The sequence below is a fragment of the Anarhichas minor genome, unplaced genomic scaffold (genome assembly GCF_050575085.1).
Source record: "Anarhichas minor isolate MPS153535 unplaced genomic scaffold, ASM5057508v1 ptg000051l, whole genome shotgun sequence".
Lineage (NCBI taxonomy): Eukaryota > Metazoa > Chordata > Actinopteri > Perciformes > Anarhichadidae > Anarhichas > Anarhichas minor.
In genome coordinates, this window is record NW_027466497.1 from 7,237,501 (window position 1) to 7,252,600 (window position 15,100).

The 15,100-nt window shown below is 41.8% G+C and overlaps 1 protein-coding gene across 3 annotated transcripts in view; it reads right to left on the minus strand.

Moving 5' to 3' along the window:
- Positions 1-11,595, minus strand: part of dbpa (D site albumin promoter binding protein a) — a 28,527-nt gene extending 16,932 nt beyond the window's left edge. Inside the window, exons 1-4 of one of the 3 annotated variants that reach the window (XM_076075315.1) lie at positions 11,049-11,595; positions 10,355-10,625; positions 4,952-5,226; positions 3,555-3,768 (exon numbers count right to left, since the gene is read on the minus strand). In XM_076075315.1, coding sequence (XP_075931430.1) covers positions 3,555-3,768; positions 4,952-5,226; positions 10,355-10,550 — 685 coding nt within the window. In that variant the 5' untranslated portion in view covers positions 10,551-10,625; positions 11,049-11,595. Of the gene's footprint in view, positions 1-3,554; positions 3,769-4,951; positions 5,227-10,354 lie in introns of all 3 variants that reach the window. The other 2 variants (XM_076075314.1, XM_076075313.1) reach the window with 2 other exon arrangements.
- Between the last annotated feature and the right edge of the window lie 3,505 nt (positions 11,596-15,100).

Consider the following 15,100-nt stretch of genomic DNA (forward strand, 5'->3'; position numbering starts at 1 on the left):
CCATATTCTTCCCACTGAAGCTTCAGCACTTCTGCTTTCCCCGTCAGTCACGTATTCCCATGAACTATGGTGGACGGATCGAGCCCAAGGCAAAGCAACAGCGGTTTCTGTCTCCAGGTGCCCTTGCTCTTCGTTTCTTTGTGTTCTTCGGTTTGATAAGTGATCGCTATTAAAGGGACGGCCTCTGTAACAGCTGAGATAGATTCCTGCAGCAGATGCTTTCTTCCAAAACCCATCGCAGTTCATTGAGTTCATGCGGCGGGCTCACGGAGACCTGATGTTTAAAGATCTGTGTTTGATTAGGAAGGCTTGTGACTGAGTGAACTGACCTGGAAGCTGCAGCCTGATAACGGCTTGATTTAAGGTGATTCATGTTTCCTTGCCTAAGTAAGGACTTCTTCTTTAGGAGGGAAAAGAAACTGCTCAAGCAAGTGATTCAACCGGTTGTAGCTCGGTGGGCGTTTGCTTTGCTTAAAGAGCATCATTAGTGGAGTGTTGAGCAAAATGACATTCAAGATGATTGAATTGGGCTTCTTGTGTCCATCTCCACCACAGCTGCTCCATCTATGCAGAGTTCATCCACTAGTCTCCTTTTTTTGTTCACTTTCAACTGACGGACGCCTTTGGATCCTCACAGATATTAATATTTAGCATTTTGTAAATAGGTGAAAAATAAACAAGCTGTTCTCCGCTCCCTCTGAACTCTTCTGCCATTAGCACAGAATTAATCCAATTCAAACCAAACATGTGGATCAGATTATTATAACCAGTTTATTTTCCATCTCTCTCTCTCTCTCTCTCTCTCTCTCTCTCTCTCTGTGTGTAGCTCTGTAGTAACACTTCAGCTCCACAGGGACCTGAGGGATTTCTGGCTGGATGCATCATGCTCAGCCCAGTCACGTGTTTATAATTCAGAATAAAGAGCGCGCACACACACACACACTCTCACACACACACACATGAGAGCATGTTCACATTAAACAGTTGCATGCAAATGGCAAAACAAAGAGGACACTCTGATATGCACGTCAGAAGTTCAGCGAACTGCACACACACACACACACACAAAATGACACGCATGCATGCAAACACACACACACAGATGGCTTATTCATAGATACTCACAGAAGCACTCAGTACACACACACACACACGCACACACACACTTACAGAGCCTTGCAGCAGTATCCAGTGGTATTCGCTCTTCTGCTGCTTCCTTTCATGCGTCTCTCTTCTGTCTGTGTCTCATTTTCAAAATCTCTTTTTTTTTTTTCTTCAAGCTTCTCTGCAGCTCGTTCTCACAGAGTAACTTCTCCTCTCTAGTTGTTTATAACTCAGAATGAAAAGACAACGCTCCCAGTGTTCCAGTCAGATTTCTCATAATCGGCTCCTGCTGGGCACTTTCTCTCCGTCTGTTGCTGCGTATACGAACTCATCGTACCAAACATTGTATTCACAATATGCAACAGTGAGCCGGTCCGGTTAGATTTTCGAAACAATATGGAAACAACAAAGCGGGAGGAGCGGCCTGCTGCACGCCCAAAAACAGAGAGAATTGAATTTCTTAAATTGTGACGTATAAAAACAGGCTGTGTGTGTAAAGTGCCGCAACGAACCGTTGAAACATGCAAACACAAACACACAACAATCAGCACAGAGGACGAACCCATTGCATGTTCAGAGAGTTTCAGATCTCGGCACCTGTTACTGTAACTGGTCTGGCTGACGATCAACAACACGCCGCCACTTCTCCCTGAAGCGGTTTGTCATTTTTCATTTGACATTTGTAGTTGTGCGTTTAACATATTTAAGCCTGCTACTAGAAATTGAAAGCTACAATAATCGCAATATAGTGTATGTTACCCAACTCTGCAGCTGCTTTAGAGCCTTTCAGCTCGTTGTTTCGGTTCACTCTCCACACTTCATCTCTGAAAACCCAGAGTTTTTTACCTGCTCGCCACCAAAACAGACCGACAGACAAAAGTTTGCTAGCTGGCCGAAACCAAAATGGACTTACATTCGCCCGAGTGGCGTTTATTGGGAGTTTACACAACTACTCTTAGTTTCAGGTCGTTAATCACCAATGAAAACATAGTTATACTCTAAATATTATATTTCAATTCTGCTCATAGAATCCCCAAAAAGCAACACACTGGCCCTTTAAAGACTTAAAGAAGTAAAGGAGAAAACGTCTCCTGTGCAGAGTTAACCATGAAAGATTGTAATGCAGCCTTATTATGAAGCCTTTCACTCCAAGATGAAGAGGGATTCTTGCTGTTTTTTGTTGGTATATACGGTAAAACACATTCTCACTTCCAACTCGTCAAAAAACAGCAGCTTAGTCGGTGTCCCGAAGCTTCCAAATATGACGCTGAGAAACATACTTTTATTAGACCAAAATACGGTAATGTAGTAACGTTACGTAATTTAAATAAGTCGACGTTAGCGGCAGACACCACTCCAAGAATGCAGCGCTCTTTACGCAACCGGACTTCCTCCTGTTAAATGTGTGACATGTGACCAAACGATCGTAACAGAGTCTTCTACAAACTCCATTGCTCATCGTCTCATCCTTCCTTTAAATGTCTACACAACGGCTGAACATTTACAAAGACGTGTGCGGATCTGTCAGCAATAAATCATCGTGAAATGCTGTGATGAGTCTTAGATGGCTCTGAGAATTGAAAAAATAAAAATAAAAGACAGACGGACAGATGTTCCTTCAGTTCTGGTTCACATCAAAAGCATCGGCGAGAGGGAACAATAAATTATGAATATATAATGGTGAAAAACAGGCTGCTGGAGAGAGGAGAGCTGCCGCTTATCACACAGAGATATAATTAGACCAGATCCTTGTGTGGTTATTGTTGAAGGAGTGGGTTAGTTAATGCAATGTATCATCGAGAGTCTCTGTGTCCTCATTAGAGCCAGATCACATCAAAGCCTTTGCATGTGCAGCTTCATATATGTCAGACCGCATTAGCTGGTGCACGAATGTTGCCTTCTCACGTGAAAGTGGAATTGCAATTTTAGTCTCGCTGTCGACGATAAGAAAAGCTTTTGGATCAAAAACTGTGGAAAAGAAGAGGAGATAGTGACAGATAGGTTGTACTCTGTGGTTTTGAAGCCTTGACTTTGGCATTTTGGCTGTTGTCATCTTGTTGTTTTTTTTGGATCGTCACCATCTTGGATTTTTGCAACCAGAAGTGACACGAGAGGGCGGAGCTAAGTACAACCCAACTCTTAAAAAGAGATTCTTAGGCAACAAAAATGTTCAAATTAACTTTTTATGAAGTGAAAACACTCTGTGAAAGGGTTAAAGTTCTAAAATGAAATTACGGACAACTACCAGACAGTTAGAAAGTGGTTTAATTATTATTTTTTTAAGATATTAAAGATATCGAAAACTGTCCTCTTATCACCTTTTTCTGTTTTAAAGTCTTTGAAGTGAATAATTAATTGAAAATGAAATAACTTTTATTATATTTCCATCTCAAAATATAATAAAACCGTCCGATAGTGCTCCCCCCAAAAATAATCCCTCATTCACTCACCATGATGACACTCGGGTCCTCCCATCATGTCTTGCTGCTGCTGCTGCTGCTGCTGTGGAGGCGGCAGTGGCGGCGGTTGTGGCTGGACGGTCTCCAGTCCCAGCAGCGAGGAAGAGGAGGATGAAGAGGACATGGAGGAGGAAGAGGAGGAGCAGGGCGGAGGAGAGCTGGGAGGGCACTGGGAGCTCTGGTTGGGCACCGCCGACTGGGAGCTCTGGGAGGAGAGGAAATATACCATCAGTCTAAATCACGGCATCAACAAAGAGAACAGCATTAAATCCTTGATATGATGCGTCCATGTGGCGCGTGCTCTACCGGGTGAGCTATAGACGTTGCCCCACATGAATTTAATTGCAGTACAGCAATCACCCGACACCACAACTTTGTTAATAGAAAATACTAAATTAAACAATGTCATTAGAGAGCTATTTAGACGACATGCTAGCTAGTTAGCTCATTGAACGGCAGTGAGGATTCAGAGCAAAACAGACAAAGGAAGGAAACAACTATTGTGCTTATTTAACTTTTCCTAGTGGGCCAGCGCAAGCCCCCAGGAGCAGCGCCGGGCTTGGAAGCACATTTTAAATAGTGGCCAAACGTGTTGTCTGTAACTGTGTTTGCTCTACGGGCCCCATAATGCAGGAGATCGCTGGAAGATCCAGGTTTTTTAATCTAAATTTTTAACTCGGAAATTGGAAATTGGTTCCTTCACGGACCACTGAGCAAATGGGCGCCATTTTCATTGCTGATCCAGTTCTCTTTAAACATCTAAACCAGGGGTCACTAATAGGCGGACCGCGGTCCGGATCCGGACCCAGACGCTGTCCTATCCGGACGTATAACTGATGGATAATTGAGAACATTTTGGCGGAGCGCTTCTATTTTAACCTGCACAGCTTTTCTAGCCTTTACGGCACTCGGTCAGCAGTCCAGGAAATACACCGACCAATTACATGCGTTGGCAATTATCTCACGTGACGCTACTCAGCCAATCGAATATCTGTGTCCTGAAACGCATCGTGAGTCGAGTGAGATTTACACAGACAGGAGAGAGACGGGGAGAGAGAGAGAGAGCAGTGGGAGAAGTAAGTCGGAGAAGCAGTTTCACACGCCGTGCTCTAAAAAGAGAGAAGTGGACCCTGAAAACAGAGCTTTTAACAAAGAATGGACGGACTCTTATTCGTTCATTCTTCCTGCTGGCGCTACAAAACCACTCTGTCTCATATGTTCAGATACCGTGGCCGTTATTAAGTGCGCCAATGCGAAACGCCACTACGAGACCAAACATACCCACTCCAGTCTGAACTGAGGAGATGTTGAGATGTATAGAGCTTGTTTATTATAAAGTTGACTGAGACCGTTATGATGTGAGGTTTTTGGTCTCCATCGGCGTTTACCTGGGAGGGGATCTGGGCGCTGGTGGAGCTGGGCCCGTTGCCGTGCATCCCCATGCCGTTCTCCGTCAGGAACTCCTCCAGGTCCATGTACTGCAGCTGGAACAGGCCTCCGTCACACGGCAGGGTCCTCTCCCACAGCAGCGGGCCCAGGAACGCTGACTGGGAGTTGGGCCGCAACGCGCCGGACCCAGGGGCCCCTCCGGACCCAGGGGCCCCTCCGGCCCCGGCGCTGTTACTCTGCGATTCTTCGTCAGAGTCCGAGGGCTTGTCTTTGTCTGGATAGAGAACCAGAAGCGTGTTAAGATTAGTTCATCTCGATACCGTAATGTGTTTACTGCGATCAAACGCTCTTCAGCTTAACGTGGCAGTGATCTATTGACTCAAACTAATGCAGTCTTTTGTTCCAACCCACTGTGTCCACTTTGGAAACAGCGTCTCATCATTTCAAGAGTGTGCTTTTATCTCTAAAAATGGTTCAATTGAATCTTAGATGTACGATGAAATAAAGACAGCAAGTTAGCCATTCGTTCATCCGCTGTTTTCAATCCCTAATTACCCCAAAACATATAAAAAAATCAGATACAGCTGCAGAAACAGAGCGATGAAATCGAAATATTCCATCACACACTCTGTAAAAAAGTGCTTAAAGAAAGAGTCTGGTTGACAGATGGTCACAGGTTTGATCCCCTAAGGGTAACACACACACACACACATGCACACACTGGCGGGCGCATGATGCACATCAAAGCCCCGATGTTAATGTGTGACGACACTCCGAGGGGTTCTGCTAAATGCAGCCTTACTCGGTCTGCTGGGACCATTAGCTTATGGTGGCTAATGCTAACTGTAGATGTCACCGAGTCAGTTTGCTGACTTCATGAGTCTCTTATGCTGCTGCTGCTGTTTTAGGATTTATCTGTGACTTTTGCAGAAACGTCTCGTGACCCAGAGACTTCTGGTCATTTGTTTATTTATTTATTTTTTTTTTTAAAGACTCAAAAATGACAAAGTTTGGGTCATTTCTGACGGCCAGATAGCTTTTGGATCCCTTTGTTTCAGATGTATGATCCAGATCTTGCATTTATTTACAAGAAAATTCACTTCAAAGGACAAACACCGATCAACAAACAGCTCCGGGGGGGTTCTGCATCGTCTCTTTGATGAACAGCGGCTGAGGTTTATGCCGCCGTCCTTTGCTTTCTGTGAAGCACTTCATTAAAAGGCATCTATAAATAAAGTTGACTTGACTGACCCTGCACTCTGACCTCCCGCAGAGGGAGGAGGAGGGGGGGGGGGGGGGGGGGGGATGATGGAAAGATAGATGACGATATCAATAAAGCATCGGCAGAAAAAAATAAATGCCGCAAGCAAAGCGACAACCGAACTTCATGGCAACACACGGAGAGAAGTGGAGCGATAATATCATGATATTTGATAATATCATTCTGCAGAATGACGCCTCCAAAAAGTGCATATTGAATAAATAGCACACTGAATAATAAAACCCAATAAAATAGTAATAAAAGAGCATATTTAACTGGGCTGGGATGACAGTGTAATGAGACAGAGAGAGACCGGGGGAGAACATCAGGAAGCTTTAAATTTAAAGGGATTAAAGAACATTGAGACACGAGAGATTACAATGTGGAAACAGCAGAGGAAGGACGGAGGAAAGAGAGCAGAGAGTCGAGACCATCATCATCTCTCTGCTACCGTCATCATCATCGCATGTTGTACACAGTTGTTGCAATCTCTACATAAATATCAACGACTAAATCTGAATATTTCTGCATTGACATGCAGGAATGAGTCCTAAAACCCAGAGATGAGTCAGCATTGTTGCTCTTCCTGTTCCCCTCGTCTCAAAGTCGATGGGTATTTAAACGGGGTGTGGTTCACACAAGATTAAGACATTTTAATGTTTTGTTCTACGATATATAAAGTTTGTCATTAAATATGTTTTTACGTGTTACGTTAAAAAAGGCGGTTGCTAAGAAAGTGAGACTAAAAAAACGCGACTAGTTTGCCTTCACGGTCTCTTTGTGTCGTCCGTTAGCTTTACGTTAGCATTTTACCTTTTGAAAATGATAAAAGTCGTCTTCATTTGTGTATATTTATCTGTAAGTATTATAAACTTGTCTTCGTCACAGAGATTATTTTCTGCAATAATCTGAAATCCAACGCAAACATCTCCATTGGCTTTTTGTGGAGGGAACCAGCGATGCTAACTTCCGGGTTACCTCACAAAAATACGTCATCCCTGCAGCGCTGTATGTACCCGTTTACAGCTAACAGCGTCTGTGCCAACTAAAGAGGACGGTGATAGTTTGTCACTACTGGTTGGGTGAGGCCCATAAAAGAGGTGTATGGACCAGGTTCTGTACTAAATGTATGGCACATATTAATCCAGAATAAAAGAACATTTTAATAAATGCTTGTTCCCGTCCACACCTGTTATACAAATATTAGGAGCTAGTTCCTCCATACAAACAGCTGGTGGCACTAATTCTTCAGTCCGGTGCCTTTAAAACCATCGCAGGAACAAACCGAGACGACGTGAATAAAACAGCGATAGTCAAACCTCAAACTCTTCAAAACGATGTAGAAAACATGGTGAAAATACGTCGCATTAATCTGTAGTCTGTATGTCGGCAGCGTCGGTGAACTTTTAAGTCACACACTTCACGTACGTCGTGATTTATTCTCGAAGTCTGATTTCACTGCATCTTTACTTTTGTTGATACACAAACTTTTCCACCTCAGTGTTAAAAAACTCTTATTGCGATCTCTCATTTTTTTCTGCATATTTTAGGCGAATACTTACAAGAACGAATCAATATGACATATCAAAATCTTTGTTTAAGGGACACCATTGCACAGGCAAAATAAAACAACAACGAAGCATTTCCATTCATCTCCAAACAAAACTGCATCAAACACACAACTTATTGAGAGTCCCCTGCTTATTGTGCACTGCATGAGGCTACCAAGTGGTTCAAGAACAGACAGCGGTATCCACTGTATAAATATGGGAATCGCACCAAAACACAGCTGATAGTCTGACAGTGTAGCCACAACAACCTGTAACTCAAGTTCCTCAGCGACAGTAACGTGACCATCAAAGAGTAACAAGAGTACAAATCACTCATTTCTGTGCTCAAGTGATTCATTCAAATGACTGAATCTTTGCACACAAATTAAAAACATACCTGCACCAGCAGGCTCCATATAAAGGAAAGCAAAAATAACAATATGAGATGTGACTTCAAGAGAAATGAGGAAATCCCTTTGAGAGCAGCAGCAGGAGGAGAGAATGAAAAGAGCAGGAGGGGAGATGGAAAACAGAAGAGAGAAATGAGAGCGTACTGTAAAAGATGAGGGAGAAGAAGAGCAAAAAAAAAAAAATGTAAATCAGCAGAGGGACCGAGGAGGAGATATGAAGAAGAAGAGAGCGAGACAGAAAAAAAAAAAAAAAAAGACAGAGAGACAGACAGGAGGAAGCGATGAGCTCGACGGAGTGGGTGTTTGTGAAGGCGTCAAACAAAGCGAAGCAGCGAAACATTGTCTCTGGAAAGAGAACGGCACCAAAAAACATCACACAGCAACATCTTCTTTTTTCCCAACACACCCCTGAACGCATCACCTATCATTAGGAGTGTGTGCACTCTATGGGAGCTGACAATGAGGCTGTAGCCGGGGCCTCTGAGCTGCTTTCTGGCTCCATGGAGAGCCTGTCAGCCGCGCTCACCATCACCTCCTCCTCCTCCTCCTCATGCAACAGAACAGAAAGGAGCTGCAGTAGCAGCAAGAGGCCACCAGGGGCCGCCAGGAAAAAACCCGCAGGGAGCATTTGGAGAGGCTTTGTTTTTCTCCCTCTCTCTTTCTCTGTGTGTGTTCAGGTTTAACCGTCTTGTGAGGGCCGAGTCTCGACGGTCCATTCTGCGTCCTCACCGAGACAAAACAACAGAGGTCGGGTTTTTTTAAATTGTCCTTTTTAAAAGTGTCCTCACAAGCCCAACATGAACCAGTGTGTGACTGGGAGTTATGACAGCGAGAGAGAGAGAGAGAGAGAGAGAGAGAGAGAGAGAGAGAAAGGAAGGAGAGGCAGCCTGGTTAATATTTGTCATGGCAGCTGGTGGATGGGAAACAATTCAATCCCACTCACTAACCTTTATTTAAACAGAGCAGAGGATCAGAAGGCAAACGACTGCTGCTGCTGCATTTTGATGGCATCCACTCCAGATTGCAATTCTTTTTTTAAACCCTCTTCCTCCTCCCCCTCTTCCTCCTCCTCCTCCTCATGATCATTTCATTCCTCCACCAAATGCAAAAAGGAAGCGTTTAATATGAAAATCCAGCAGGAGGAGAGCTGAAGTGAAAACTGAGTGTGTGAGAGTGTGTTGAACAAGCAGGGCCTCTGTATTTTACAATCACACCTACCCACACAGTCACACACACACACACACACGCACACACACACGCACACACACACACAGCAATGAATAATCACTGTAATATTCCTGTGGTATTTCTGCAAAGACTTACATTGATAGAGAGAGGCTCTGAAATGAATACTTATTGTTTGTTTGTTGTTCGTATTAGAGCAGTAATATATTATGTTGGTTATCAATTCATATACCATTTACTTTCTTGATTAAATAATGAAGAAGATGCAGAATATAACATCTCAAAGGAATAGCTGACATGTTCACATTTCTTCTTTTATCCGACCAACAACCAGAAACCCAAATGAATGCAGTTCAGTGTCGGATATGGCAAAGAAAAGCAGCAAAATCATCACATTTGAGCCTTGACACAAAGAATTTCTGACTGTAGTTTTAGCTCTATTTCATATTATATCACTAAAATATTGGAATAATATTTCTGCAGGAGCTTCACATGTCTCTGAGGTGCATTTATAGTTCAGGATTATGTACTTTGCACTTACAATAATACAATTCACACAACCTCCTAACAGAGGCATTGCACTAAAGTGTACTGTAGTATATTTTAATGCACTTATAGTACATTAACATGTATTGTAGTATATTTTAATGCACTTATAGTACATTAACGTGTATTGTAGTATATTGTAATGCACTTGTAGTACATTAAAGGGTATTGTAGTATATTGTAAAGCACTTATAGTACATTAAAGGGTATTGTAGTATATTGTAATGCACTTGTAGTACACTAACATGTATTGTAGTATATTGTAATGCACTTGTAATACATTAAAGGGACATTTCTCTTGTATAATCCTGAAGTGATTTGTTGGCTTTGGTATATTCCTTACTGTCTCTTTAAGAAGTTTCTCGCCTATCGGAACCCTCTCTCACTATCTCAAACAGACACACACCTACACACACACACGTTCACACACGAACACGTGCACACACTCACCTTTCATCTCGCAGCAGTCCTTGGTGCCTCTCTGGTCGGCCTTGATTGGCAGCTGGAGCAGGGACTTCAGGTTGGTCATGGAGGTCAGGTGTCCGCCTTGGGGGCCACTTCCAGTCGGGCTGCTGGCCCCAAACTGGGGGCTGGTGGCCCCGGCAGGGAGATCCGGAGGTAGAAGCTGAGTGAGAGGCCTTGACATAACTTCAATGGAGGTGGTGGGAGTTAAAGGGGGGGAGGAGGAGGTGGAGGAGGAGGCGGCGAGGAGGAACAGAACCTGCAGACCGTGAGTTCAAGATCAAAATAATCCAATTAGCGACACTAATTGACAGGCGCGACGTCAAAAAGTGCGCGCGCTCAAGATCTCCACCTGATATCCCGCTTTTCCGCCCGTCCCATGAAGAAAAAACGTGTACTAAAAACAACACAAAAAAAAAAGAAAGGGGGCACTTATCTCCAAAATGGCACCATGTCCGCCGAGTCTAATGCATCCTCTCAGACTGGCCGAGCGCTCACGAGCTGCTGTCACCTCTTTCTCTTCTTTTCTTATTTAACTAACTCAGCTCCGCACTAATAAACGCACCACAGGAAGACGTACTGAATCCTGGAGCTCTGCAGCGAGAGAAGTCCCCCCCCCCCCCTCCAACTCCTTCGAGTTTGTTGGAGATTTTTTTAAAAACAACAACACTCACAAACTCACCCTCGGGTCCTGCTGATTGATTGATCGATCGATCGGAGAGTCTTTAGTCCGGAGGTGGAAAAGCAAAAAAAATGACGACTGGAAGCAGATTGAAGCGGCGGTAGAGTCCCATGCAGAGTAGAGACAGAGGAGTAGAAACAGTAGAAAAAAATAACTTGTGATTAAATATGAGCGAGAAAATATAAGATGAAGGAAATAAAGAGAAGCCCCCCCAAAAAATAATAATATCCAGTAGTATGAGAGTCAGATAGATGAGACTGATGGCTCTTATTTTCCTCCCTCTCTCTCCCTCCCTTTCTCCCCCTCGCTCTCTCTCTCTCACACACACACCTCTCTCTATTTTCCTAGTTCTTTCTGGTTCTCTCTCTCTCCCAAGTCAGCTGGAACCAACACGGGCTGCTCGTGTGACGTCAGCGCTCACGGGGGAAAGGCGATTGGGGGCGTCGATCATTTGCATAAAGAGGCCACGCCCCCACTGTCCTCGGTAACGCGCTCTGCGTTCACGGATGCATGGGAAAGCTGGTAAATCTGATCCTTTCCACTTGTGGACAAATGCGATACCGACTTAAATTTATTAAAAAGGTGAAACTTACAGGATTCAGAGCATTAAAGGGAAAGTTCACCCCGGAATTAAAAATATATATTTCTTCATCATGTTGGATGGTGGAGAGAAAAGTCATTTACAAGTTTCTGGCAAAGTTATGATTTGCGTTTTTTATTTTTTTATTATTGTAGTTGGTGGGTTTTAAAGTATTGATTGGGCTGGAAACTGTCACTCTGATCTGGTAACACTCGCTCACGGCCGCCGCCGCCGCTCGTTGCAGAAGCCAGACCTCCGGGTAAGGGAAACACTGTTAGCTCTATCAGCACTGTTGGCGTATTTTGCGCCGTTAGCAGCGAGACCCTGGCTCAACCACCGGCATGTTGAGAGCTACTGAGAATCAATATAAATTATTAATATCCCAAACACCGTCTATTGCACCTTTAAGGTATGATAATAATAACACTTTTTATTTGTATAGCGCTTTAAAATGTACTTAGAGGCACTTTAAATGGTAAAGACAGAAACAATAAAAGCAATAACAATATAAATGGAAGTAGGAAGACGATTAAAATCTAGGTTTGGATTATTAAAAATTATGTTTAACTTATTATACAAGTTAGTTTGTTAGAAACTTTATTGGACACAATGTGGAAAAGTGTCTTTGGCTTCATCATCAATATAAATCACAAATAAGACAAAAGTGAGAATCAGTAAAAACATTCAACTTGGACTGATATGCGATCAAACAGCCTAAAAATTGTACATTGAGCAGAATGTTGAAGCTATTATAACGATATTTGTAATATATATATTTGATAGATTATCATTATTTAATATACTATAAAGTCTCATTTTCAGTTCACTTAATAGCAGTGTAGTGGTTAAAAAACAAAAGAGAACCCAAAATGTTTGCTGTGCTTGCCTTTTAACAGTGTGCCCGTATTTATGATTCCTCCGGTTGTACATGAACGCAACACAGATTTGCATAACACACAACACCTCCCAGCGATTTCAGCCAATGGCTGACAGCGGCTGGTACTGCTGCGCACTAAGCCACGCCCACCCTGAGCTGAGCTCCTTCCTGGATGGACCGTGAACGCACCCCGCCCCTCTCTTCTTCTCTCACGCTGTCATCTTTAAACAGGGAGGCCCAAAAAACAACAGCGATGACCACTGAGTAGTAAACCCCAAAAAAAAAAAAAAAGAGTCTCGAGACGTCAGGATGCGGTTTGCTTCCCTCATGTTTTCCCCTTCTCGGTTTCATCTGAGAAATGTGGGACATCTCTCGTTTTTTTTGTTTTTTTTCCCAAAAACGTGACATGATTTGAAGAGTCAGAATAATCAACTCAAACAAAGCGTTGATGTTTGTGGGCGGATGTGACGCACAACATATCTGTAACGTTTTGTATCGAATATGTAACCGTTTGCTACATTTCCTATGTTGCGATTTGTCAGAAACATAAACTGATACATTTTATATATAATGTGTCTTAATACATTGAGTGGTTCACATCATTAGATTTGAAGTGGTTCGTTGTATTTAATCCCATGAACTGAACACGGTCACGTTCGTCTGTTTTTCTCCTTGTTTAAATGTCCCTATCTGCCTCTCGCGCTCGGAACACCAAAGAAGCACATGGCTTCGGCACGCGCTGACTGTTGCCTACCGGCGACCCTGCCGCGTCACGATTGGCTGAATGTAGGTCAGTCGCTGCCTCCACCGCACTCCCATTGGTCAAAATTAGGTCACAGTCTCCGCCCACAGGTTTCCCGATGCAACTGCCGCGTGACGGCCCGTCTGGAACGGGGGGGGGTTAGTGTTTGAAAAAAAAAAAAAATCACATTTATTTGTTTCTTTATATCAAATTTAACAAAAATAAATAAAAATAAAACAAAAAATATATAAAAAATATATATTTAGAGTAATAAAATAAAAGTGCAAAAAACTGAACATGAAACAAATAAAAAAATAAATAAAAACAGGAATAAAATAAGAAATGAAAATATACCCCAAACGTAATATTTTTTATTGTAGTACTTTTTGAGCTGCATGTTTTATTTACCTGTTATAAAGCATAATGTGTTTATATATATATATTATATATATATATATATATATATATATATATAAATATATATATAAATATATATAAATATATATATATATAAATATATATATATATATATATATATAAATATATATATATATATATATAAATATATATATATATAAATATAAATATATATATATATATATATAAATATATATATATATATATAAATATATATATATATATATATATATATATATATATATATATATATATATATATATATATATATATATTATTTGTTTCATTTCGGTATCCTGTGTATTTGCTTGTTTGTGTGTTGCATGTTTTAACTTCCATGTTGTATCGTAAAATATCTTAATTGCCTGTTAATATTAATTATAACTGTGTCTACACTGCATGCATACAACCAATGTCAACATTTATTTCATTTTATGGTCTTTTCTCAGGATGACTTTGTTCAGAAACTACAGCCGAAAAATCTAGTTATAATTTTTTTAATAATGATAAAAAATACCCGTGTGGGTAACTTTAGGACAGTTACAGCAATGTTTATTAATGTGCACCGTCCCTGCTGAATAAATAAAAAAAAACATCTTGGTGTGGTTTCATTGGTGTTCTTTGGTTGTGCACAGAGGTATGTACATAATGGCCATGTTTGGTCTCGTTAATCAAGTCCTGTCATGTGTATTTTGTGCAGATCAGAGTGAAAGCTGCAATGGCAAATCCATAACTTCAATAACAGCCTAATAATAACCGCCTACAACGGAAATAAAGGCGTAAATCACCCTTGAACATGCCACATCATGCGTTTCCTGTTGATACTAATTTGACTGATTCATAAATCAGACGCAGCAGCTGCACTGTGGGAACAACAGTTCTTGGAAAGGACCTGAAAAAGCCTGCAAGTCCTATCTGGTGACAGAGTGCCGTCAAATATACGTGACAGGAATGTGCTAGTAGTAAGAGTCCAAAATGATCCGTGTGTGAGTGTGTGAGTGTGTACGCTGGCACGCATTAGTGAAAGTGAGGAACAACAGCTTGACTCCACTAATGTGTGATCTGAGTTTCACGAGCCATTTCCAATTCACATTATGTGCCCCCTCGTTCCTCCAGCCATCAGTATAAACTGTTTAAATGGCGCCATCTAGCGGCCGTTTGACAGTAATGCACCGACACATTACATCACCAGCAGTGGAAGGTGACCTAGTACTTCTACAACATTGTTGAGAGTTCAATAACAAGAAATCAAATAGCAAACTTTCATCCTAAAAACTGTACATTTAGACATGTTTAAGCTATGACAATATTTTTCACTATAATAGTTAGTAATAATAGTTTAAGATTACATTTTTCATATTGATTTTGACTATAATAAAGTGGAGGAGGCATTGCTTTGTGTGCTGTGTTAACTGTATTTAAAAAGCCTCTTGGAT